Here is a 25,721-nt window from a genome sequence, read left to right as displayed (position 1 = left end):
TTACTGAGCACTGACTGTGTACCAAGTACTCGGGTCAGTGCTATATATTACTGCCTTTTTTTTTTTTTTTGCCTGGAAGACAACTCTGGTACTTCAGGATTCATCCAGGTATTCACCACCTCCAGGAATTTTTCTCCTATATTCCTTTCTCCCGTGCAATCCTCACTAGCCCCCTCACACCCCCCTGTCATTAAGCCTATTCCATCAACTTGCACATCTCCTCTCACAGAGATCAAGGACACAGAGCTAGGCATCACATCACTTCAGTTTAATCCCAGACGTTCCCTCTTGCCCAGTGTGATTTCAGGGAGTGCAGTGTTATTGCTGCCGTTAGAATTGCAGTGAGAATTAAATGAAACTGCATGTGGAAAGCTCTTAGCAAAGCCTGGGACAGGTAAATGTTAAATACATATAAGCTGCTTTTATTATCCTCACTTTACCGGCAATTACTGGTGTTATTCATAGTTGGCTCCCCTTCCTATAAGCTCCGTGGAACAGATTGTCTTCTTGATATCCCTGGCATACTGTGTTAGGTGATCATGACATAACTATTGAATGGGGTTCTTTATGTAAAATGGGTTTTACTTTTATTATCCAAAGTGACATTTTCTTTCAATTTTCTTGACTTCCTGAAGAAAACGAATTCTGCCAAATTTAATGGTTTTCGTCATTAAGCAAACCTCGTTTTATCCTACCATAATAGTTTTTTGCAATCCTGGTGGTTTCCCCAAGTACTTGACTTTGCACTGTGATTCTAGGCTGTAGGTCAACTGTGTCCTTACTGTTCTTGGTTTCCAACAGGCACTAGTATTAGCTGTGCACAGAATTGCTTTCCATTCCCCCATGCATGCCCATTTTTCACATGAAAGAAACAGGGTTAATTGCCATGCTGTTTGCTTTCTCCTAGTCCATCAACAAAGCGATGGAGAAGGACCACGAAGAATACAACATTGGTGTTCTGGACATCTATGGCTTTGAAATATTCCAGGTAGAACCAGTTTGAATAATTGGGGACTGGGGCGGGTAATCCATTTCCTCTGGCTTGAGGAAATAAATTAGTTCTAGGCAATGAAAAAAAATCCTCACTATGGTCCAATTTTTGCCTTTGTGAGTTCTTTGTGTACCTTTACCAAATTAGTTTCTCCTAAATATAAACTATGCAGCTTTCTCCTAGTGCCTCCAACATTTCTGTTAAGGCTTTTCACATGGAAACATCTCAGTAAATCACTCAAGAAATGACTTCAAAATGATTTTGCAGAAATAATTCATGGAAGTAACTTTTTCTTTTTTTTCTTTTTTTTCTCAGAAAAATGGCTTTGAACAGTTTTGTATCAATTTCGTTAATGAAAAATTACAGCAGATTTTTATTGAACTGACGTTAAAGGCAGAACAGGTGAGGATTCCCCCTTCCTTCATCCTGTGCTACATCTATCTTGGTTTATTTTAAAGGGTATAGAGTTTTCTTTCAGGAACATTCTGATTTGAGTCTTGTCTTAGGAAATGTACTTAATAGAGGCAGGCAGAAAAACCACATGCCATGCTGACATTTTAGTTGGTGAAATATAAACACCATCTGCTACATTTTCTTTCTGCTTTAAGCAAAGGATGCTGTGAAGTTGGACTTAGGACCGGCTGCTTTTATTGCTCTCTGACTCATTGGCCAAGTAGAAAATGGAAACCTAGTTCCAAGCCCAAGTATCTATGGCATATATTGTGTTTCAAAGGAAAAACACGGTTTTCTCAGATTTGCTTTACTCTCAGTTCTTCCTATACATAGCTGTGTCTAACAAAGCTGATGTTTTAATTCTGACTTGAGGTGACATGTGTTGCTTATAGTTTCCTCGGCAAGTCCAGTGCAGGTTCCCTTTAATTCTGGATACAGCATTGGCTTTTGATTCGAGGGCTGCTGTAACAAAGTCCCACAAACTGGGTGGCTTAAAACACCAGAAAGTTCTGTCAGAGTCCATAATCAGAGTGTCAACAGAGCCACACTCCTTCAGGGGTTCAGGGGGGAGCGCTCTTCCTTGGCTCTCCCAGGTTCCCGTGGCTCCTGACCTTCCTTGTTTTGTGGCAACATGACTTCAGCCTCTGCCTGTTTTCACGTGGCCTTTTTCAGTGTGTGTCCAAATGGCTGGATTAAGGGATCACCCTAAATCCAAGATGATTTCACTTGCGAGATCCTTAGCTAACTAGATCTATTATATAAAGATCCTGTTTCCAAACCTCACATTTTGAGACTTTATATGGACATGAAATCTTGGAGGACATGTTCAATGCAGTCCACATATGAAAGCCTGTGTTGGGAACATTTAGTCAGGGAGGTGTTCGTCCCTCTGCCTAGAAACCCCAGTGACCAGTGACTTTCACATAAGCCTCTGCCCAGAAAGTCTAGCCTTCCCACCACCTTGCAGTAGCTAGAGCCAAACTGCCAACGGAAAGCGTGGGATGGGCTGAGACAGAAAAATGCAGGCAGAGGCTACCTCATATAGGAACTTTGTGGGGCGTGGCAGAAACTTCAGATTTTATAGCAAGTAGAATAGGAAACCGTTGCAGCATGCTGAGCAGAGAGTGACACGGGCTGATTTGTGTTCTGTGTTTTTGAAAAGGTCACCACTCCGGCTCTATGGACTTACAGAGTGGGGTGAGACCTGAAAAGCAAACAGGAATGGAAGTTTTAAAACAGGAGACCACTGCAGGAGGCTGGGCAAGAACTGGTGGAGCATAGCCCGTGATGCGTTGGTGGGGATGGTGACAGTGTGAGAGATGGTCAGGTCCAGTTTGTGTCTCAGAGACTGAGCCAACATGATCACTCAGGGTAACTAGCAGTCAGCTGAGAGCGAAAGAGGAATCAAGCATGATTTCCACCTTGTAGCTTGATAAACAGGGCCAATGCTGGGGCTATTTACTGAAGGCACAGTTAGGAGAGCACTTGGTTGGAGATGGTGGGGAATGTAGATTCAGAACTCTGCTGAACAAGTTGTGTTTGAGAAGCTTGTTGTACATCCAAGTGCAGATTCTAACATCAGATATATATGAGTCTGGAACTCAGTGGGGAGGTCTAGACTACAGAAGTTAATTCAGGGTCATTAGTTTATAGGTGCTAATGGCGTTGATTGAGCTCACCTAGAGAAGGGTTGAGAAAAGGAGAAGGCTTGGGGATTGAGCCTGAGATTCTGCACCCTATGAACATCTGGACAGAAGACAACAAAGCAATACTGGGAAGGAAGGAGGAAAGTAGGAGAGTGTGGTGCTGTTCGTCAGGTCAGATGAGTACCTGACCTGAGCGAGTAACCTTCCTCTTAAGTCCCCAGATGCTAATCTGTGCTTCTGTCCTATGTTAAATTCAGAGATTATTGTGACACAGGCCTATAGGTTAAACCATATTAAATTGCCATTTTTGAATGTAAGAAATGATTGTGTGGTACCAATTTCATATGGCTTGAACTGAATTAAAATTACATTACCAAGCAATGAAATGTTCCTTTTCTACCCTTCTTAGAAAACAAACAAACAAAAAGTTAAAGTTCCAAGTCTTTGTCACAGAACATTCAAGCTTTTCTTTCTTGGTGATCTGTGTGCCTTTGATACCCGTACATGAGGGCTTCTCCTCATATGCTCATAATAGCGTCTATTACTGGGTAATAACGGGAGCTCTCGCTCTGTCCTGCAGGAAGAGTATGTTCAGGAGGGAATACGGTGGACACCTATTGAGTACTTCAACAACAAAATCGTGTGCGACCTCATAGAGAACAAAGTCGTGAGTATCGGTCTGGTGTCTCTTCACTGCCCCCGGGTTCACGTTAAGTGAGTTTTCCATCTCTGAGTCATTGTTTTAGAATAGACAAAGCGATAACTTTGGTTTGCACAGAATTTTAGCAAGTCTATTAATTTTATGTATATGTATATGTGAGCAGTAGGTTTTAATTTTTATAAATGTGAACTTGTGTGTATGAGTAAAAGGCCAGTTTACAAAGAGAAGTGATACTGAATTCTAAGAGAAGAAGCTGTCATTGGTGTGGATGGCCTGGCGTACAGAGACATGCAGCTGGCCCTGCCTTCCAGTCCATTCATGCCACTTCTAGGACGTGAGCCCTAGAAATTATTCAAAAGAAAACATGAAGGATGTGGACAGAGATCTCTACAGTACCATTTTGGGGGGGTGTTTTTTGTCTTCCTTTTAATAACACTCAAAACTGGAAACAGTGAAAACCTCCCTAGACAATTAATTCAGTTAAGTAAACTGTAGCTTATAAGAGCAGGGGAGTATAGCCATTAAAAGAGTAAGCATGAAGACTATATAAAACATGAGGATTGTTCATAAAATCGTGCTGTGTGGGAAGAGTAATGCATGATGGAATGTGTGCGCGTGGCATGGAAACCATGCCTACATGTACCATAGGCTGACAGCGAACATTCAGGAATGGATTAAAGTCCAAGGAAATGTTTTAATCTTTCTTTTGGGTTTTTAAAATTAGCTTAGTACAAATAAGATTGAGCAGATAATGATTTGTGTATGACTTTGAATAGAACTTCCAGGAATTAAACAATTTTTTTCAGAAAATGGACTTTTTCTCCATCATTAGATATAAGTGGTGACTCCCATTTAGGATTATTAATGTCATTCTTGTGCAAAGGGAAAAAAAGAGTGACTTTCAAGATAGTATCTTGAATCTAAGGAGCTATTTCCTTACTTAAGAAAAGACCTGATAAGCATTGTATGTATTCAAGAACAGTCGCTGACTTGGGGTTTGGCTTCTCGGTCCCATCAGAACCCTCCTGGGATCATGAGCATCCTGGATGACGTGTGCGCCACGATGCATGCGGTGGGTGAGGGGGCAGACCAGACACTGCTGCAGAAGCTCCAGATGCAGATCGGGAATCACGAGCACTTCAACAGCTGGAACCAAGGCTTCATTATTCACCATTATGCTGGGAAGGTATGGCCAGAGAGCCAGGGTCAACAGGAAAGGAAACGTTAGCTTTTTCATGGTCGACCTGTTTCAAGCCTTTGCGTCTGTCATGTTTTCTCATGAGGCAACTAAAAACAATGTCCATATAGTTTCACCTGCTGTGTTTCATTCATTCAGCATTGATTTCATTCAACAACATGGGACCTGTGAAGTATTTAGGGAGGCAATACTAAAGGCAGTGCATACTACTGTGTACTTTGTAATCACGAATCGCCCTGGCACATACATTAACTGCTGAAGGAGTGGCTTTTTGTTTTGCCTCTTGCTGCACTCACAAGCCTTCGATCCTTACCTGACCATGGCCACCTGGAATATAGACAGGAACCAAGGTTCACATTTGGTGTTCTGTGGTGTTTGTTCATGATTATTGGGTGCCTGTTGGGTACTGGCTTTGTGTGGGTGTTGGTGATACAAAGTAACTCGAGGTCATGATGTTTAGGGACTTTCTAGTCCTGTGGAGATCCAACAGTCTCACCTTTCGTCCTTGTTAACCCGAGTCCTTGAGCAAGAGTTTTAAGCTGAGTTGATCCAACTCTGACACCATTTGTTAGAGAAATTGCAAAGCCTCAGATGTCATGGCCCGTTGCGATGGATTAATGAATATAAGGAGTTTGTTTTTTTTTAATTCTATCTTAAATGAAATGTAGGGCAAGAATTAAGTTTATTACTTAGACATGCCTATGAATCCACTGAAGAAGGGGTATGTGAGACATAGATCCTCTGGGCCATGTGGGTAGCCAAATACCATCCATGGGTGCCCACAGGCCATCACCGACTGAGTTGGCTAACAAGTTAAGTAAGTAATAACACAGCTTTAATGTGGCAATTCATGATGAAATCTGGAAATATATATATTTTGATAAGAATAGCCATGTCTGCTTGGGGTTTTTTTCTTCAATAAAATACTTAAAGGGTAAAATTGGATTTTTTCCCATTCTTGGACAGGTATCCTATGACATGGATGGCTTTTGTGAAAGGAACCGAGATGTGCTTTTCATGGACCTGATAGAGCTCATGCAGAGCAGTGAGCTGTAAGTGTGTTTCGCCTTATCTGACATGGGATAGGGTTTGATCAAGGTTCAGTATCAAAACAAACTTGTGGACTGGTCAGCATTTCGTTTCTTTGAGCTGCTGAGTCTGGGTTATCATTGGACAACTTGGTTTCTCAAAACAGCCTTTCTTTTTCCAATCCCAGCCTTGCCCTTGTATCCCTAACACTTCCCGCCCTGAAATTCCAAGTGCAGTCTGCACGCCATTCAGGGCCGCTAGCTTCATTGTTTTCAACACTGTTATCAGGGACAGGGGATGGCTGTGTCTGACCATCTAAGAGTGGAAGGGTCTGGTTCTATGATACTTTGCCCTTGGAATATCATCCCAAGAATTTTTCCTGGTCACTCAATTTTTTTAGATGGCCAATGGCTTTAAAATACCCAAGTTAATCTGAGTCCCTGAAGCAATTGGGAAGTGGCTCTGGACCTCTGGGAGGGGCAAGTCAAGACAGATGTCTCAGAGACCTATTTTCACTCCCAAGACCCTGTCGAAGCTATAGGGGTAGGAGCAGCAGAGGCTGTCCCCTGCAAACTGCTGAAACTCTTAGGACTAGCCCTGCTGTGTCCCTTCCTCCCCTCTTCCCTGTGAAGTTTCCCAAGATCCCGGGTAACAGTTATGGTGCATAATTTACATGATCAGAGCTATATATGCCAGGCAAGTACCATATTGCATAGTCTTCCAGATTTAGTTTTAGAGCTGTCTGCAATAGCTGCCGTTTTAGTCTCTGTTACTCGAACTGTCAAATTATCAAGGTTAACTCCCTTAGTCAACAGCAGCAAGCCTGATAATTTTCTAAGAAAGGCCGAACTACAATAAAAGCAAAACTAAGTATCGTTTTCAGGCCCTGGTCAGGGGTGTTCTGCTCCATTTAACTCTCTACCCCTCCCCCCAGCCTCCCACTCCTCCCAGCCCTCATCTCCAAGTGCCTGCACTTCCTTGCACTCATACCTCCTGACTTTGGAGTTTCTGAATTTCTTCTCATTTGAAAACACATAAAATCTGTTTGTTTCTCTTAACAGGTCAGGTAAGCCACGAGCCCTGGCTTGTGGGTTTTATGACAGTCAGATACGAACATGATTTTAGAGATTTTTTTTCTAATTATTAAAATTACTGCCAAGTTGGAGAGCTATTGATGCTTTCACGTAAACTCCTATCCTATAGACATGGTCTATTATTTATGAGACAAATTTGCTGCAAAAATCTATAATTATGTCTGGTCAAGCTAAAAGTAGATTGCTGGGGAGAATTTCTAGAAAATTCAAGATTCCCCAAGAGCCATTTAGGAGGAATTGAATTTGAGTTTCAGATTGACGTAAATCACTTTATTCAGTGAGTCAGCAAATATTTACTGAGCACCTGCTGTGTCCCAGGCTACCTGCCAGACAGAAGGGCACTCAGGTGTCTCGGACATTGTCTCTGCCCTGCACTGTGCTACTGGCATCTAGTGGGCAAAGTCCATTATCGCTGCGAAATATCCTATGATATATTTATTGGACAGCACCCTCCCCCGTGCATCCCGACAAAGAATTACCCAGCCCTAAATCCCAAATATCAGTAGCGCCGAGGCTGGGAAACCTTGCTTTCAAATGAAGCAGAATCTGCATCGGATCCAGACAAGGAGCTCAAGTCCCCGGGCTCTGGTCTGTCTTGTCTAACTCGACAAGCCCAAGCTGTGCTGTGTCCCATTGTCAAGATGTCCCTCCACTCCAGTGGGAGGGTGGGGATTCAAATGGCAAAGTTTTCAAATTTATGTTTTAGGTTTCAATCCAAAATACTTGTATCTTAGAATTTGTCCTCTGTGTTTGGGGGACAGGTGACTTGTTTTGTTTTTTGTCTGTGGTTGCTTATTTCTCCCCGGGTCACATCTTGATGGCTTGTGCTTTCCGTGGGAGGGCCTTTCTGTCGCCAAGGTCACAAGTTCCTTTCCATTCTCTGTGGAAGCCGGCTTTCAGCCGCCTCTGATGCTAATCTGTTCTCTTTCTCCTTTTCCAGACCTTTTATAAAGTCTTTATTTCCGGAAAACTTACAAGCTGACAAGAAAGGGCGCCCAACTACTGCCGGAAGCAAAATTAAGGTTTGTTCTATTTGGGGAAGCTTATAGATTCCTATAAGAGGCAGGGTTTTCTAGGCGTCAGGAACCGCACGCATCCCTGAGCCACGGTGACGTCAGTGCGATCGGCAGGTTCGTCACAGATGCCCAGAAGTAATGTGGCTGCTTGACAAAAGGTTACAGGATGCAAGCTGAACTTGACTCAGCTGCACTGGACCCCCAAATGGATATTAAGTACCTCAGAGCCTAACCATCAGCAGATGACAAGCAGCTACTTTCTAAGAGGAAACAGCTTCAAACTGAACCTGGAAGAATTCACATTAAACTGTCAGAGCGCTTGGATGACTCAGAGCCACATTTTGGATTTTGATGATCACTTGCTAAACCAGATCAAACTTCCATTATGGAATTTGACGTACTTGAAGTTCCGGGTCTGATAGGGGCAACTTGCGTGCCCTCCCACCCCCCTGGATCTAGAAAGCCCCTGCTTTGGGGGAGTTACGGCACATCTGGCCCTGAAGTGTCTCCAAGTCAGAAGGAGTTCTCATAGTGCACCTTGGGGCCCCCCGTGGAGAGTGCATTCTGTCATCAGAGCCAATGTGTGGCGAATTTGGAAGTTGTGTCAGACACACTTAATCATGTGATTCTTCCAGAAATAGTCACTAAACTATTCTTTAAAGATCACACCAGTGAAAGGCCACCCCAGTTTCATAACTGACAGGATCACCCCGTGACTAACAGCAGGGCTCCGGAGTCCCGGCACCCCATTCACTTCCCAGCGTCGGCATTTCCTAGCTGTGTGGTTGCCAGCAAGTGGCCCAACCTCTTAATGCTTCTTTTGCTTTATCTTTTTAAAAATTTTTTTAATTTTAATTTTTTTAATTTTAATTGTTGTTCAAGAACAGTTTTCTGTCTTTTACTCTCTTTTGCTTTATCTTGAGGGTGGAGATCTTAGCGCCTGTCTCAAGGCGGGTATTGAGTTGATTAAATACAATAATCCATGTAGGACATTTAACTCGCTGTCTGAAACAGTAAACACAACGTATATTATCTCCCATTACACTCTGCTCTGTCAGTCCCCCTCCCCACAGGCCATGCTTGTTTGTCTCTGCTTAATCCTTTGGCCACTTACATGTACATTCTGGGTTTCTGCCTCGACTGACCTTGCCCCTCATTGTTTTTATGTGTCCAAATCCTACATGTCCTTCTCACAGTGTCCTCCTGCATTAACCCCGGCCTCTTGGACACCATGGTCATTGCCTTGTTCTGTTCACTCGCTCTTCTCTGAATGTTGCATGTAGGGAAGCTTGCTTCTCCGCCCTGGAGGGCCAGAACACTGGCTGGAATAAAGGAACCCATCACTGAAACCTCATAGCAATGAGAAGATGCCAGCCAGTCAAGAGGAGCCTTTGGGTTTTGTAGAGGAAGTCAAGCTGGGTTCTGAGCTGAAGGGCAGAATCCTCGGAGATGAGGGACAATCATGTTCAAAGAACTAGAGAAATGTAAATCTCTGGATTGAGTTCCCTGGAGCAGAGAGTTGAGGGCAGAGAGCAGATGTAATTCTCCTGAGGCCCCAGATATTAATGTCTGTGTGAAGCTTCTGACTCATGCCTTCACTTCAAGGGTAAGGATTAGCTCTGGGCTGGAAAATCTAGTCACAAGACTGTCACATTCAGATCCAAGGGGCCCAGATCATCAAGGTTGCAGTGACTCACTTTCAAGTGGTCTGGATTCTCAGTGGAGCTTATTTCCTATAAAAAGGAGGGCGGGGTTAGGGGCCTTTTTATCTTCTTAGAAGACTTGACTTCTTTCTTTCCTTCATTTTCTTGTCTAGTTGAATGCTCAAAATTGCCACCTTCTGGACAGACTCAAAATGTGCAGGATTCCAAGGCCTGCAAGGATTGCTGTCCTCGGGGGTTGGGGTGGGGGGGGTCAACCTGAAGTCAGCCATCTTATCTTTGGGGGAGAGCTTATGGTGCATGTCCTCCCCCCAGGGGAGGTGCCCTCCTTGGTGGACCGTGTGACCTGTCTGATGCCCTGCCTCCATGTAGGAGTGACAGTCTCCCTGCTTTATTGTCCCCTCTGAGACACCTTTCAGATTGATAGCCATGGCTCCATCTCTTACACCTTTCATATCCATAGTCTTTTGCAGATGTTAAGTACTATCTTAATGATATCTCTGGGGTGTAAGCATTTAAAAAGGTCCTGAGTTTCTTGGAAGAAAAATCAAATTTAAGATAGTTTTAGGGTATTTTATTGTATTCTAATACTTTAAAATGTAAAGATAATCTATAGGATTTAATTAATAGAATATGCATTTGGTGAAAACGCCCATTTTCTTGTTTATAAATGAGAGTACTATAAGTTTAGTAACACTTGATGTTGAGGCTCCACTAAATTCTACATCATGGCTGGAAGTGACCAGTTTTGAACTTGGAGCCGAAGACCGATGTGCTAGGGAAGTGGAGTTGAGCTCTGAGCTGGCAGAGTGGCCCGGACTGCAGCTGTTCCTAAGTGAGACTTGGCCTCTAAAGGAGTACGCCTGACAGACGCAGGTACCATGCGGTGATTGGGCTGGTTAACTTTTACCACCTATCCAGCCTTTAGATTAAGATGTTAGAAGTCTTCTAGTTCAGGCTACTTAGTTTACAGATGAAGAGACGGAGGCCCAGAGAAATTGAGTGATCTGTCATGTAGCTTACAAATAACAAAGCCAGGCCCCCAGCTCAGGCTTGCTAACAATGTGTTGAGGGTAGCACAAGGAGCTTTTGCCCTGTCTTTTCTCATTGTCCTGTCTGCAGATTTGACTCGAGCCTCTGTTGAGCACGTGTCTTTGGTAGTTCATGGATTCAGGGACTCTTCTTGCCTGGAGTCAGGGTGAATCCAGTTACTGTTTCCTAACCACTTTGGGGGACATCTAAAGTTGACTGATAGTTAAAGTCAGGATGATTTTAATGGTTAAGATAAGATGTATTCCTGTTTGCTGAAACCTAAGGGCTCTGTCTAATCCTGGCTCAGTTCCTTTCACGTCACACTAAATTACCCCAGACCTTCCTTAGGAAGGCAGAGGAGCATTCTGGTTAAGAATCAGACTTGGTAGCTCAGATTTGGGTGCAAGCCTCCATTCTTTTGCTTACTAATTGTGTCATTTTGAGCAATGCTTTATTTCTTTAAGGCCCCCTTTTCTCATCTAAACAACAGGAATAATAATAATAATAATAATAATAATAAGAGTAGCTGCCTCTTAGAAATGTGAGGCATAAATGAGAAAACCCATGTGTACAGCCCATGGTGCACATTCAGTAATGCCACCCATTGCTGTTCTGAGCTAGAAAGGACTGTGTCAGGTGGCACAGGCTTAAGTCACGCTTGCCCCCGTGTTTCCTTATGCTGATGTGAAAAGAAGATAATGCTGTTAAATGCTTAGGACTAAGGGGTCTACCAAACTATTCATGGAAATAAAAAAGTTTTAATTAAATAAAAAATTGTTTTTATCCCCGCCCGAGGACATGCTTATTGATTTTAGAAAGAAGTGAAGGGAGGGAGAGAAACATCGATCGGTTCCCTCTCATACGGCCCCGACGGGGGACCAAACCTGAAACCGAGGCATGTGTCCTGACTGGGAATCAAACCCGGGACCTTTTTGGTTTATGGAACCACCCTCCAACCTACTGAGCCACACTGGATAGGACAATAAAAAAATTTTTTTAGTAAAACTTAAGAGTTTTGGGGCTAAAAAAAAAAGCCTTGTTATAAGCAATCCCTCCCCAGCTTCTTCACCTTATGTATTGCAAAAATTATCAGATTTGTTCTCAAGTACAATCTACATCAACAAAGACAATTAAGAATCAGTTTACTTTTTCCTCATAGGGCTTTACTTTGATCGTGTAATCTCTGAAGCTTTGCCCTTGACTCCCAGGATTACAAAGAACGCTATATTCTGCACATCTAAACAGAGAACTTGATTTATCTAGCTTCGAATACGCCCCAGAGTTTTTCTCAAGGGTTTCAGATTTCCGAAACCCATGAAAACAGAAAAGCCCTAATTGAGAGAGGGTTGTCTACTGCAGGCAAATCCCTTCTGCTGACTTTGTAATGGTTTCCTGGCTTCGGAGATCCCTTTCTCTGTGTTTTTCTTCAGAGGTTTTCTCTCTTCCCACTGATTTGCCTGGGAGAGGGGAGTCTGCGTGTGCACCCCACCGTGGCCCCCAGGGCATGCTCAGCTGTGGGTGCTGGTGTGGGTGCAGATGTGGGCTCTGCTCCTGTTTCTCCAAACTACACTTGTGATACTTATGACTTGAAATACTTTGTCTGCAAGTTCAGCTTTCTGTGGCTTTCTCTGCTTAAAGCCAATGCCACGCTGAGTACCCCAGGCACAGGTAGTATGAGATGATCTCACATGTGAGCTTTGTGAAGGTGTAAGTCGCCTAGCCGGCTGCAAGGCTCAGAGGCTGCAGGTTTGTAAAAGGACATGCTGAGGGAAAAGGTGAATGAAATGGCATACTAAAGGTTTATAAGTGGGGAGATTTTGTGGATCTCACACCTTTAACTACAGATTTCCAGCATTTTATTTTATTTTTTTTAAATGTTGTCACTGTTCACAGAACTATTTCTTTTTTTTTATTAATTTTATTTATTTATTTTTAGAGAGGGAAGGGAGGGGGGGAGAGAGAGACAGAAACATCAATGTGCGGTTGCTGGGGGTTATGGCCTGCAACCCAGGAATGTACCCTGGCTGGGAATTGAACCTGGGACACTTTGGTTCCCAGCCCGCGCTCAATCCACTGAGCTACGCCAGCCAGGGCAATTTCCAGCATTTTAATACATGATGCTTCATTGGTTTGGATTGCTAGAAAAGAGATTTCAGGGGACTTTGATGATTTATCCTTGCAAACGAGTTGTTTCTCTAGCCCTCCAAACAAAAAATTGAAAACAACGTATGAATATTTGTAAAATTAACTTAATTTGTTAACAACTGCATACTCCCTTGTTTCTCATTTTAAAAACTGTACAGGGAGATTTACTGGATTTCAGTATTTTATTAACTGTACTAAAAAGCCCTAATTGCTTTCAAAAATCTAATTTCAAACCCATTTGAGAGTTAAAACCATCGTAAAAGTCAGTAGAGCTTTAAGCAAGTGTGGTCGACCTGAGTCAAGTCTAATGAACAGATTGTCATGAAGATTAATTCCTAGCTGTATATTTCCACACTAAAGTTCCACCAATCTCCTTGAAAACTGGTCTGCTTCAGAGAAACTTCCGTGTTTCTAACTGATGTTACTCTTCCTTTCTAGAAACAAGCCAATGACCTTGTGAGCACTCTCATGAAATGCACACCTCACTACATTCGCTGCATAAAACCCAACGAAACCAAGAAGCCCAGAGACTGGGAGGAGAGCAGGTACGGTGAAGGCTGTAAGTGGAGAGGGCAGAGCCGGGTCCTCGGGCCCCGGCACGGTGTGCCCCCTTCTCACCACGGACTGCCCTTTGCCAAGGCAGAAGCAGTTTAAATTACCTGCAGATGTGTTTCCTGTCCTTTGTCTTTCACTTTTTCAGGACAAGAACTGTATATATTTCTTCCCTCCTTGCCTTTTCCTAAAATGTTAGCAGTGCCATTTGGTTCAGAATTAGCAATTTATAATGTTTATCTTGGCTAGTCTGGGGGCAGATGGAAAAAAAAAACTTTTATACTGCAGTCGGGATGGTTTTAAAATTAGTTTGAGGCTCTGTAGACATTCTTAGTACACTCAGCTCCTCGTTGGCACCCACAGGATGTGGCCTAGAATGCTTAGCTCGGGGTTGAAAGTGAAGGTCCAAATTGCTGATCAAAAAGCAATCTCTTATGTACTGTTGCTCGTGAGGATGCTGGGGACATACTTCAGCTTGTGTAAGTCCCCTGGGTTAAGGAGCAGAGCGACTCTCCGGGAGGGAACTGGCCGTAAGGAGATGGGACAGGGAGCCCAGGCATGCAGTGAGCCCTCCCACCTGATTTCTGAGGAAGCTATGTCGCTGGTTCTCCCACAACTGGCGTTGAGGAGCGTGGCCTGTGCCAGACAGAATCCGGGCATTGAGTGGGAAAGTGTTAGGATGACACCTAGAGAGTGCGGTTTTTGCATCCAGCTGGGGGACCCAGGCACACATTCCTAAGAGGCCTGGTTCCACTGCCTGTTGGAACACGGGAGACAGAACTGAGGAGAGGCCTTGTGGCGGCTTGGACTCCAGAAAGGAACCAACTACTGTCCTCAAATCATCAAGTCCCTGGACTGGAACACACCAGAATTGCTGTCTTTTTATTTTTACTCTTTTGGAAAAAAGTAGGTAGACTCTTAGGTATCAGGTGACTTAAAAGTTAAATTTGAACAGGAAGACCAGGATTAAAATTCATGACTGCCAATTACCTCCTCTGAGAGACTTGTACAGGTCCCTTTCCCACCCTGCCAGCAGGATGCAGACAGATAACACTCGATCCTTTGTGCGTGTTTCATTCCACTGAGCCAGCTCTGACTCCCGGTGACCCTATGAGTGAGTGATGTCTGCAGTGCCCCGTCCTCAACAGCCCTGCTCAGCTCCAGCAGACTCACATCTACGGCTTCTGTTATGGAGTCCTAGAATGTGCATTTTTGAGAAGCTCCCAGATGATGGCGGTGATGATGGTCCAGGCATCACACTTGGAGGGCAGCTGGTCTAGAGCAAAGGACTGGGCTGTGATTTTGAAGAACTGTGTCCTGGTGCTGGCCTGTCACCTAAGTGAGACACTTAATCTCAGTTGCTTCCTCTTTAAACTAAGGGGGTCAATGCCAAATGGCATCTCCTTCAGTGTGACAGAATGGACTCTCCCAGGTCTGTTCCCCGAGTCTGTCGACCTGCCTCTGCCTGTCTCTGTCTCAGTCTCACTCCTACACCACCACCACCCCCATCATATTCGCCTGCACGCACACCACTCTCACGCTCATACACACACAGCAGAAGGGTGGTGTCATAGGAAACCTCACAAACAAATTGAGCCTGAGAAACAAAGCTATTATTAATGGGTGCTGTAGCTCACTCTTCCCCCACTTCAGATTTCATCCAGCTTGCCTTCCCCAACCCTTTCCAACAAACTTAATCTTAAACAAACAGAACTGTAATCTTGCTCACTTTGCAAATGCAATACCTCCCCAGCATACCCTCCCCTACCCCATATAGATTCCCTGCTGAAAGTCCCTCTAGTATAGAGGTTTTGCAATAGCTGCTGGTTGGAACTTCCCCAACCATGATGCTACCTTCTCATAAAATCCAATCTGATTCATCGGAATATCAGACAATGGAGAAGTTAAGACAGTGGTACATTTCTAGAACTTCCCCATCATGCTGAATTTTTTAATCAAACCCCTTATTTGACTTGTAGCAAAGAACTTCATAACATACATTCATGTGAACTGGTTTTAAGAATTCTAAGGTATTTGTTGGTCAGGTGTTGATTTATATTTTCACTAGGATTGCTTTCTGGGGTCCCCCTAATTCCTGTTCAGGGTTATTATGTGGCAGACGGTTTCACCTCTCCCGTGAGTGTGGAACGTTGGGGTCCATGGAAGGGCCGGGCTTCACTGGCAAAAATTACACAGTCGACTGAAGCTCTTCGTGCACAGGGTTACACTATCCACAAGTTTATGGGGTGTAGTTTATTTTCCTTCTCCTGTGGAAAATTTATTTTTGTTTGGCCCTGGCAAAGTTGCCTGTCCTGGATTCTGAATTACTGCCCCATCGTGGTTCTCAGACCTTGACCTAATTGTGTCCACGGCCAAAGACACTCCAGAAGAGGACTTCCCTACCTCCCCCTGAGGGGAGGAGATAGAACAATGAAGGGACAAGTGGGCATTGTCAGCCTGGCTGCTGTTTACTGTGGGGGTGACAACATCCAAGAATATGCAAAAAATGCACTTGGATGCTTTGATTACATGAAATTAAACATTACAAAATTTGCTAATCTTATTGTCCTGTTAAAGAAAATTCCTATGAGAAATTTCCTGGAGATGGAAGTTAAAATGAAGGAAACAGCGTTTGAACACGAGGATTGTCTTTCATAGGTGATTCATGGGCACAGAACATTTCTACTTGAATCAGTGGGCAATGCATTCCCTGCCTCAGAAGCTTGGGATAACGCCAATATTTATGAAAAGTACTTAAAATGAGCAAATATCTGTAACTGGCAAACTCATGTGTATTTTACTTAGTACAGAAAAGGCCCATAGTGAGTTTCAGATTTGGAAGATTGGAAAAAGGAAAATCTCTTTCCTAAATTAGATTCCTTCTTCTGTAGTTAAACAATCAAATGTGGATGTTGAATATTAGTTCTTTATATAAAGTTTTTAAAGTTAATTATCTCGAATGGGCTGACTTTTCTGGATGCTGGCTCAAGTAAGAATAATCAGACCTGAGATATTTCAAACATCTCGTGCTGTGTGACCTCTGCCTTCCCAGGGCATCGAGGCTCCACCCCCTCTTCTGGCCTAACTTTCCCACCTCCTCCTCTCCCACCGCCCTGGGCCACGGGCCTCCCATCTTTGTGTCTTTGCTTTCACTGTGCCCCCTGCCTTTCCCTCCTCTGCACCTGGCAAATTCAACTCAGCCTTCCAGGCCTAGTCACACGTCACCACTTCTGAGAATCCCCTCACTCTCTCAGTTCTCCTGTCCTGGTTTACTTGTGGTAGCTGTGACTATTAGAATAACAACAGCTTTTTATGACTCATGCCAGGAGCTGGCTAAGTGCTTTACATGGAATGAAAGAACCAACGTCACCATCCCCATCTTATAGGAGTGGAAACTGAGGCACAGAGGCGTTGCATAGGGACAGAGCCAGGGGTGTGCCTCGCCCTTAACCACTGTTTTATCTGTGAGGTCTTTAGCAGGAACCATCCCTGGGACCTAGCACAGTGTTGTACAGAGAGGCACACGGTAGGTGTCAGCAAGTGCGAGGCTTCCTTGGAAGTGGTGGGTTTCGTGAGAGCCTTGCTGGGGAGACAGCTGTCGGGAGCCTGGGCGAAGCTGTGAGGAGGATACTGCTAACTGCCCTTAGGCACCCACAGACTCACAAGGGGCCCGTTCCCTTCATCAACAGTGCAGGTGACCCCAACTGCACTGAGAAGGGGAATAGGGAGCTGCCTTCATGTCACAACACACTCTGACATCTGTCCAAAAAAGATGAAATTTACTAGTTATTTCACATTTTAATGTTTCCAAGTGTATGTGTTAGACCAGACTTATCTCCCTAGAGAGGACGATCAGAAGCTGGTATCAAGGGTCAGTGCCGCTCAACTTCCAAGATACTTTGCTCCTCGGTGCTGGGGGGTGGGGGTCACAGTTCACATGTTTGTGCACCAACCCAGACACTCCACACACGAGGGCTACTAAACCAGCGTGCGAGGTGCAGAGATGGGGCATGGGGCAGATCTCTGACGTGAAGATCGCTGTGTGAGAGCATCAGTCTAGTACTGCCCTGCATGCATTTTCCGAAATACACTGCCAGTGGTTCGGTGTTATAAAACCGAACTGAAACTAATGTACGTATTTTTAGAACATTGTTAACTCAGTCATTTGAAATTAATTGTTTTATATGCCCTTTCTCGCCTTATATTTTATAAACCTATAAAGTGATCTCATTACCCCTAGAATCCCTGTAAACTTAAGGTTAATAACAAAAACCGTTCTAGTGTCATTCAGTTCAAAAGTGATGTGATATCTTTCATCCCTGGCTGGCGTAGCTCAGTGGATTGAGCACGGGCTGCGAACCAAAGCATCGCAGGTTTGATTCCCAGTCAGGGAACATGCCTGGGTTGCAGGCCACGGCCCCCAGCAACTGCACATTGAAGTTTCTCTCTCTCTTTCTCCCTCCTTTCCCTCTCTAAAAATAAATAAAATCTTTTTAAAAAGTGACATATTTCATCAGTCTTTTGAAAACCTAATATTTTTGTTCAGTCTGGATGATAGGTGTATGACCTTTTGTTTTACTCTCTTTTAAAATAGATATGTAAATTCTTGTCCGTAATTGCTGTATTTTGTTATAAAATATTTTTAAATTAATATTATATACCTGGTGGTCATCTCAGACTTGAAAACGATGAGTTGTAGTGTTTTTTGTATGTTCTCTGCATCTTGGATCTGGGAGGCTGTAGGGGTGGTGGGTAGCAGAGCAGAGGGAAAGAATTGCCCAGTAATGCTGCGGCCCCACTGTCTGCCTTTCAGGGTAAAGCACCAAGTGGAATACCTGGGTCTGAAAGAAAACATTCGAGTGAGGAGAGCTGGCTATGCCTATCGGCGTGTCTTCCAAAAATTCCTACAAAGGTAATGAACTGGTGACTTCCTTTTAAATGAGTTTATTGAAATATTTGCATATCGTACAATTCACCCATTTAAAGTATACAGCTTATTGGCTTTTAATGTATAAAGTTGTGCCTCCATCATCACAATTAACTTTAGAAGATGTTCATCACCCCAAAAAGACACCCCAGTTCCCCGGTTGTTAACCCACAGTCAGGCAGAGCCTGCTTTCTGTCTCTGTAGATTTGCCTGTTCTGCACATTGCACGTAAATAGACTCATCCAATATGTGTCCTTTGTGCCTGGCTTCTTTCACTTAGCATGATGCTTTTAAGGGCCACCCGTGTTGTTGCATATGTCTGCACTTCATTTCTTCTCATTGCTGAATAGCATTCCAGTAGTGTGCCCATATACCACATCACTGGTTCATTCATCAGTGGATACACCTCAGTTGTTTCCACTTTTTGGCTGTTGAGAATAACAAACAATGCTGCTATCAACATTCACACACATTTCTGTGGACATATGTCTTCATTTTTTTTTTCATATTTCAAAATAGAATTGCTGGGCCATACAGTAACTCTGTTTAACCTTTTTGATAAACTGCTAGACTTTTTTCCCCGAAGTGGCTATACCAGTTTACATCCCTACCAGCAGTGTTGGATGGTTCCAACTTATTTGCCTTTTTGTCTACTTTTGTTATTATCTGGCTTTTTTATTCTAACCATCCTAATGGATATGAAGTGGTATCTCATTGTGGTTTTGATTTGCATTTCCCTCAGGGGAAATTATGTTGAGCAGCTTCTCATGTGGTGTTGGCCATTAGGAAAATGTCTGTTTAGATTCTTTGCCCACTTTTTAATTGAGTTTCTTTTTTCTTTTTATTATTAACTTGTAACTTAAGAATTCTTTTAGTCATCACTTATTGTGGAATAAATTAGTAGCCACAAGTAATTGGCCAGTTTAGAATAACACAAGGGTAACAAAAGCTTGCCTTGATAATACCAAGACATTTATAATTTTATTCTCCAATATTTTTCCTTTACTTAAAACTCTTTATTTGATCCTTGCAAATTCTCTTTGATTGGCATTACTATTGAAAACTGATCAGATATTTTTAAAAATCTAACTTTGACCTTTTTTGAGAAATCAATTCTGGAGACCTTTTTCCTCCTCCCACAAAGCCAACAAACCTGACTCTCAGCAGCAATGCCGTGAGCTCACAGCCCTGGGAAGAGCAGGAAGTCCACGCTGTCCTCACAGGAAGGTCTGAGGTGTCCCGAACAGGTTATGTTACTTGTTTGCAGCAGCTCCTTAAGTGACCTGTGAAATGACCTTGTTGCTTATAATATTCTCACCTCTCTCGAGGGCCATGACACCCTTCATGACTCCACGCATGACACTGTCTTCTGTCGCTTAGACAGGGTAAACATGTAGTGAATGCCTGTTATACCCTTTATGTCGAGGGCTGTCATTGAAATGAGTCTGTCCTTAGATGCTTGCCTTCTTAGCCCTCCTGCTGTGGGCTTTTCCATTCAGAAGAGACAGATAGACAGCCCTGTCTTAGGAATAGCAGGCTTTTACTTCTTGTGATTTGAGAAGAGTGGGAGGATAATAAAACTTGGAAGGAAATTTATTTTTCAATAAAAAGTACATTTTTAGTCTCCCATGTGAAAATAGTTGGAAGGCTGTGTATGTCAATGGGCAGGAACTGTTTCTCCATAGACAATGCAGGTTTCCACAAGATGCGGGAGTCTGCCTCTGGTGGTCTCAGCATGGGATCCTCTGTGACCCATCTCACACCTTCACTCTCCATGGCTGAGAGAAAAGGCTTTGTTTATAAAGTTGTTCTCTACATGTTCACAGAAAGGCTGCCAAGTGAGAAATGGAAAGCAACAACCTGAAGGGAAAGGCTGTATTAATGCCCAGAACAACTATCCACACCTGCGTGCATTGTACGCCCCTCCCTGGGATGGAAGCCCACAGTTCTGAACAGACCAGTGGACCAGACATTATCTAGATCTTAAAAAATAGGGTCTTTTTGTATGTGTCCTTTATCTTGCTAAAAATCCTTCATTTTTATCAAAACCATCCCCTCTTAACTGAGAACTGGACACTAATAATCAAAAGATGCCTTAATTTCGCTACCATGAGACATGTGCTCTTGAAATAAATCCTCTGCTTTAAGCCATAGAAAGAAGATCCCTTACTTACCACTTGTTCAATACAATGCTCTTGCCTTTAGAAAGTTTCAAAAATCCGTGAGAAATGGTAGCCATTTGGAGTCTCAGTTTGGGAAATTACCTGTAAATTAGAAAACACCTTTTGAGCTGGGTAGGGAGTATTCCTTACTGTGGTTGGGAGAAGTAAGCTTAAATGTGGATTCTGATTCTTAGTAAGAAAAATGTGATAGAAACATAAAAGATTTGCAAAATATCTTACAGCCCCATTTACACTTTCTCACAAACATACTTCCGTTGACCTTGACCCAGCTCCTTAGAATTTGGGGCTAGAAAAAAGATGCTTATGCACAAAGGCATTCCATGTCATAGAAAAGAGAGAAGAAAGAGTAGAAAACCCAGGAAAGCATGAAACATAGAGAGCCTCCAAGTGGATGCCAGGATTTTTGTGTCCTTGGGGGTTGGAAACAAGATTGTAACTTGAACTGCCAGCAGTTGGAGGTCACTGGGGTCTGAGCTGCATTTCCTCTGTGGAGGAAACGTTGGTTTGATCACCTGAGTGATAACAAAGGAGCCTACCTGTCTCTAAGGGGCAGGGAAGAGAATTCTGAGCAGAGAGAACATTTGGTGCAAAGGCCTTGAAATGAAATACTGGCATATTTGAGTCTTAAACTGAAAATACCCGATGAAAGGAGGATAAGCTATTATCCTCACCTCTCCAAAATTATCACAGGCACCTATTAGGTAGTGTACCATTGTCATGTGCATCCTGTGCCCACTGGTATGTCCTAGAATAAACAAATGTACTGGGTATACTTACTTAGTAGGAGAGCATTGGGCCAGAATTATATGCCCTAGTCTCTCCAATGGAAAGAAAAGGAAATGAGGAAGATGCATCGGGCTTCATGAAAGCAAAGGGGACCGCCACCAGTGGTCTGTGGTGAGAGGGCCCTGGAAATGGCAGGCTATAGTCATGTCTTACCCAGACCCAAACTGTTAGGAGGCCTTGTATGGAAAAAGGAGAGACTACCCCGACAAAACAAGCTTCGTAACATGAAAAAATCAAAGGAGAAATACAGCATTGTTTTAATAGGGGGAAATGTGAGTTGCAGTTCCACAATGAGGTTACTTTATCATTTCGATTAGACCAAGCCAGGCAAAATTGCGCTTTCAGAAACTTACTGACTTGGAGGTCTGATTTTTTTCTTTCTTACCCATACTCGGCATAAATTTTTCTCCCCCATCCATTTAGATTGCTACATTGCCGATTCTTACCAAGTCCTCCAGTGACATCTAGAAAGATTCTGTTATCAGTCATTTATATGTGGTTTCATTTGTTTAATTGACTCATTACACCATATATGAGATACATTTGTGCTAATGTGTGGCCTTAATGAGGTATTTTCATTTTTAAGCTTTTTGTCGTTAATTATGGAATGAAAGGATTTGTTGCTCCAGGAAATTTATGACATTATCAGAAAAGATGTGGATATTTGGGAGGAGCGGACAGGGTCCCTAGGATCACCTTAGTCCCAGTCAGCTGGCTCGAAGGTTACGATAACACCTGGATCCGTTCTCCTGGGACCCCTGGATCCTGAAGACAGGCCACTCTTGTCAAGATTCCCTCTTCCCTTGGATGATGCAAACCGCAAACCAGTATGACCCCATAGTAGCTTCTGGGAATAAAGGAAGAACTGATTTTTCTAGATGCCTGGGGCTCATCCATTGGCTGTATTGGAGAGATGCCTACATACAGACCACACACCCCAACTTCTCACCTATATGCACATTCTCTGATTTCTCCTGCCATCCTTCTTTCCTTTATTCCACCTCAAGTCTTTGGTAATTTCTGTATTTGACATCCCATAATGTGCTTCTCTCTCCTCTATTATGTCAGCCTCTCAGGTATGTCAGCCTAATGGTTCTAACTCAGACACATGCAGAAGTGTGTAACCCTTTAAAAGAAATATTCACACACACATCAGCCAATTTGTGGCTTATGTATAGTTCCATGATTAAAGAAGTAGGTTGGGGTTCAAATCCCAGCACTGATACTAGCTAAGTAGCCTTGAGTGAGTCTCTATGTGATTCTGTTTCCACCCTGCAAAATGAAAAGGCCAATCTGATCCGGTTGCTTTGAGAATAACATTAGGGCTTACATTTAAGCACCAAGAACAGCACCCGATGCAGAGAAAGCACCCATGAATGCTGGCTGTTGACGTTAGTTATCAGCGCTGTGTTGCCAGGCATGCTGGGGGTGCTGGTGTGCACTGTGAACCACACAGATGTGGCACCCACTCATGGAGGTCTGGTCCTCATGGAGGAGGCATACATCAAACAAATAAGCACAAATATGAATAGAATTACAACTGATGATACACGATCTGAAAGGAAAAGGTTTTGTATGGGAGACAACAGCAAGGGGGTGCTTTTGCTTGGGTGATCCAAAAAGGCCTCTCTGGAAGTGTCACTGGCGGGGAGTCCCCCTGACCAGGAGCCACCACTTGAGCATTTTGGAGAACAGCACACCTGGCAGAAGGAGCAGCGCAGGCAGAGGGAGAGCAGAGAGGAGATTGGAGGAGATAGCCTTGTGACTGACTCAAGATGCACAGAATTCCAAAGGCGAAAGGTGATATAACAATGGCTACTTAGAGGGAGTTTTATAAAACCCTGTAGTAACTGTTAAGTGCTCTGAAGAAATCAGGGGAAATCGGTTTTGAGAAAAGACTGTCTGATTTTGCCTGAGGAGAATCATGGGTGACCTTCAGCAATGCTATTTTTAGGCAGTGATAGAAGGGAAAAGCAGATTTTTCCCAGAGAGCTAACGGGAAAACAGGCAGATAGGGAGGAGTAGAAGGCATCCCAGACCCAGTGGACTTCGCAGTTCTCGAGGCCAATCCCTAAGCCTTTGAACCGAGGTGAATGGACTGCCGGGACCCAGCAACACCAGGTGCCTTTGGGTGGCGGTCCAGTCTGAGTCTGATCCTTTGTTCCCCAAATGTCCTCACAGGTATGCCATCCTGACCAAAGAAACCTGGCCTGCATGGAGAGGAGATGAGAAACAAGGTGTCCTCCACTTGCTGCAGTCTGTCAACATGGACAGTGATCAGTTCCAGCTTGGGAGGAGCAAAGTGTTTATTAAAGCCCCCGAGTCCGTGAGTGTGCAGCTGGCCCCTCCCCACAGCATGACTGGCTCTGTTGCTTCATTCTTTGGCTCCTGCCTTAGTGTTGTCTCCTCAAAGAAGGCTTTCCTCCTCTCCCAACCAAAGTATAAGTCATTCTCCCCACCCCTGCTGCTCTACAGCCTTCAGAGCACTCAGCATCATATAATGGTTTCTTCACTTACTTAGTGTCTTTCCCATTCTCGATGATCATCTCCTTAAGGTCAGGGACTCTTGTCTGTTTTGTATGCCATGGTGTACTCAGAGCCTCATATAGAAAGCAGCTCATGGCCCTGGCCAGGTAGCTCAGTTGATTAGAACATCATCCTGATATGCCAAGGTTGTGTGTTCGATCCCCAGTCAGGGCACATACAGGAATCAACCAATGAGTGCATGAATAAACAAATAGATGTTTCTCTCTTTCTCCTCTCTCTCTCTCTCTCAAAAATCAATTAAAAAAATAAAGGAAAGCAGCTCATGGCAGGTGCCTAATAGTTATTCACAGTATCCAATCGTGTCTGAGCTAAGAGGGGCTTCTTTGTCCCACAAAGGAAGCTTGGATAACTGTCATGGATCCTGGCTCCTGTGGTCTGCGGCATTATGGGTGAGACGAGACAAATTCACACAGACTACCGAGTCCTGTGGAAGAAAAAGGATGGCGCAGCTTCTCTCTCAAGGGGAGAAAAGGCCTCCTTGGAGCACCTCGGCCACCCTCTCAAGAGGAGAGTGCCTCAACCCTTGCCTTGACGAGCTTTTATTGAATTCAATTTGCACAGGAATACAGGGTGTATACATAAAGCTCATCAATCATTGTCAGGCAGAAATGATTAAACAACAGATAACATTCAGAGAACTCTGAGGGCTTATTCTGAGTGAGGGTCAGATAGTTAAAGGGCCATAAAGCTTTGGGGAACAAACTCACTTCCTGCTTGGACTCTTATCATTTAAATTGAGGATATTAGCAAAGTAGGTTTCATAGGATTTTATGCATCCTTTCTTAGGCCTGATCGCCCTAGGGAACCTGCCCTTTCCAGCACAGGGCTGCACCCACTTCTGGCACTGTTTCAGGCTTAAGTCAGGCAGGGGAAGTGAGGCAGCCAAGAGATTAGGAGACTTTTTGCAGACAGAAGGAGGGCTCAGGCTACGTCAAAGCCAAGAGGCTAGGGTCCATCACCCCCTTTTTCTATAGCACCCCCAAGTCCTTCCCTGAGGATTTCTTTGCCGACCATGCCTGCCTTAGGTCGTCCCTCTTTTGAGGAATCTTACCCATCATTGGCTAACCAGTCATCCACCTGGGGCCAAGCAGGGTGAAGAGAAAGGGGCGGGGCAGAGGTAGTGCTCCTACAAGGAAGGTAAGCTTTGTCTCCTGAGTGGCTTATGGTCCCAAGGTCCTTTACTTAGCCTTAGCCATGGGGGATTACAGCTTCTGAAACCAGGTGGGGCAGTTCCCAAGAGATAACCGTACCTCCTCACCTAGGTTGACCAAACAGGTCCAGGCTTCTTCCCTGAAGGGGTAGCAGTGCCTGGGGATGCAAATTCCCAGGACTATATCTTAAAGACCAGAAGGGAGCCTGGAAAGGACATTGAGGAGATGAATAGATAGGAAGAGAAATCTCAGGGTTTGTAGAAAACAACTATTTGCTAGTAAGGAATGCAAACAGTATCACAATGCACGAACCCTACCATTATGTTTTACTGTATTTTTTCCATTACCATTCATCCCCCTTATGCCCCCTCCCCCCAGCAATCACCACCCTGTTGTCCATGTCCATGAGTCCTTTTTCTTTTTTGCTCCTTCCTTCCATCCCCACTAACTATCATCTGCTCTCCATCTACGAATCTTATTAGGCCTCTAGAGATTAATTTGGAGGAGCTGCTTTTTCCTTCCTGAGGAGGCTGTGGTCACTGTGAGCCGTGAATACCATAAGACATTCTCAGCTGAGCAGGAATCCAGCACAGTCTCTCCACTCTGCCCAGTGAGCTCTGCAGCTCTGGGGTGAAGGCATTACTTTTTA

General features: G+C 43.9%; 1 protein-coding gene across 1 annotated transcript in view; it reads left to right on the top strand.

Moving 5' to 3' along the window:
• Positions 1-25,721, top strand: part of MYO1E (myosin IE) — a 200,797-nt gene that overhangs the window by 137,249 nt on the left and 37,827 nt on the right. The window contains 9 exon segments of the mRNA XM_028505868.2: positions 908-988; positions 1,307-1,393; positions 3,671-3,757; positions 4,770-4,937; positions 5,916-6,001; positions 8,013-8,094; positions 13,365-13,471; positions 18,292-18,390; positions 23,556-23,700. Of these exon segments, the coding sequence (XP_028361669.1) occupies positions 908-988; positions 1,307-1,393; positions 3,671-3,757; positions 4,770-4,937; positions 5,916-6,001; positions 8,013-8,094; positions 13,365-13,471; positions 18,292-18,390; positions 23,556-23,700 (942 nt within the window).

This window comes from Phyllostomus discolor, chromosome 1 (assembly GCF_004126475.2).
Source record: "Phyllostomus discolor isolate MPI-MPIP mPhyDis1 chromosome 1, mPhyDis1.pri.v3, whole genome shotgun sequence".
In the NCBI taxonomy this organism is placed as follows: Eukaryota; Metazoa; Chordata; class Mammalia; order Chiroptera; family Phyllostomidae; genus Phyllostomus; species Phyllostomus discolor.
The sequence above is the reverse complement of the archived record's forward strand: the minus strand, read 5'-3'. Positions and strand labels throughout refer to the sequence as shown.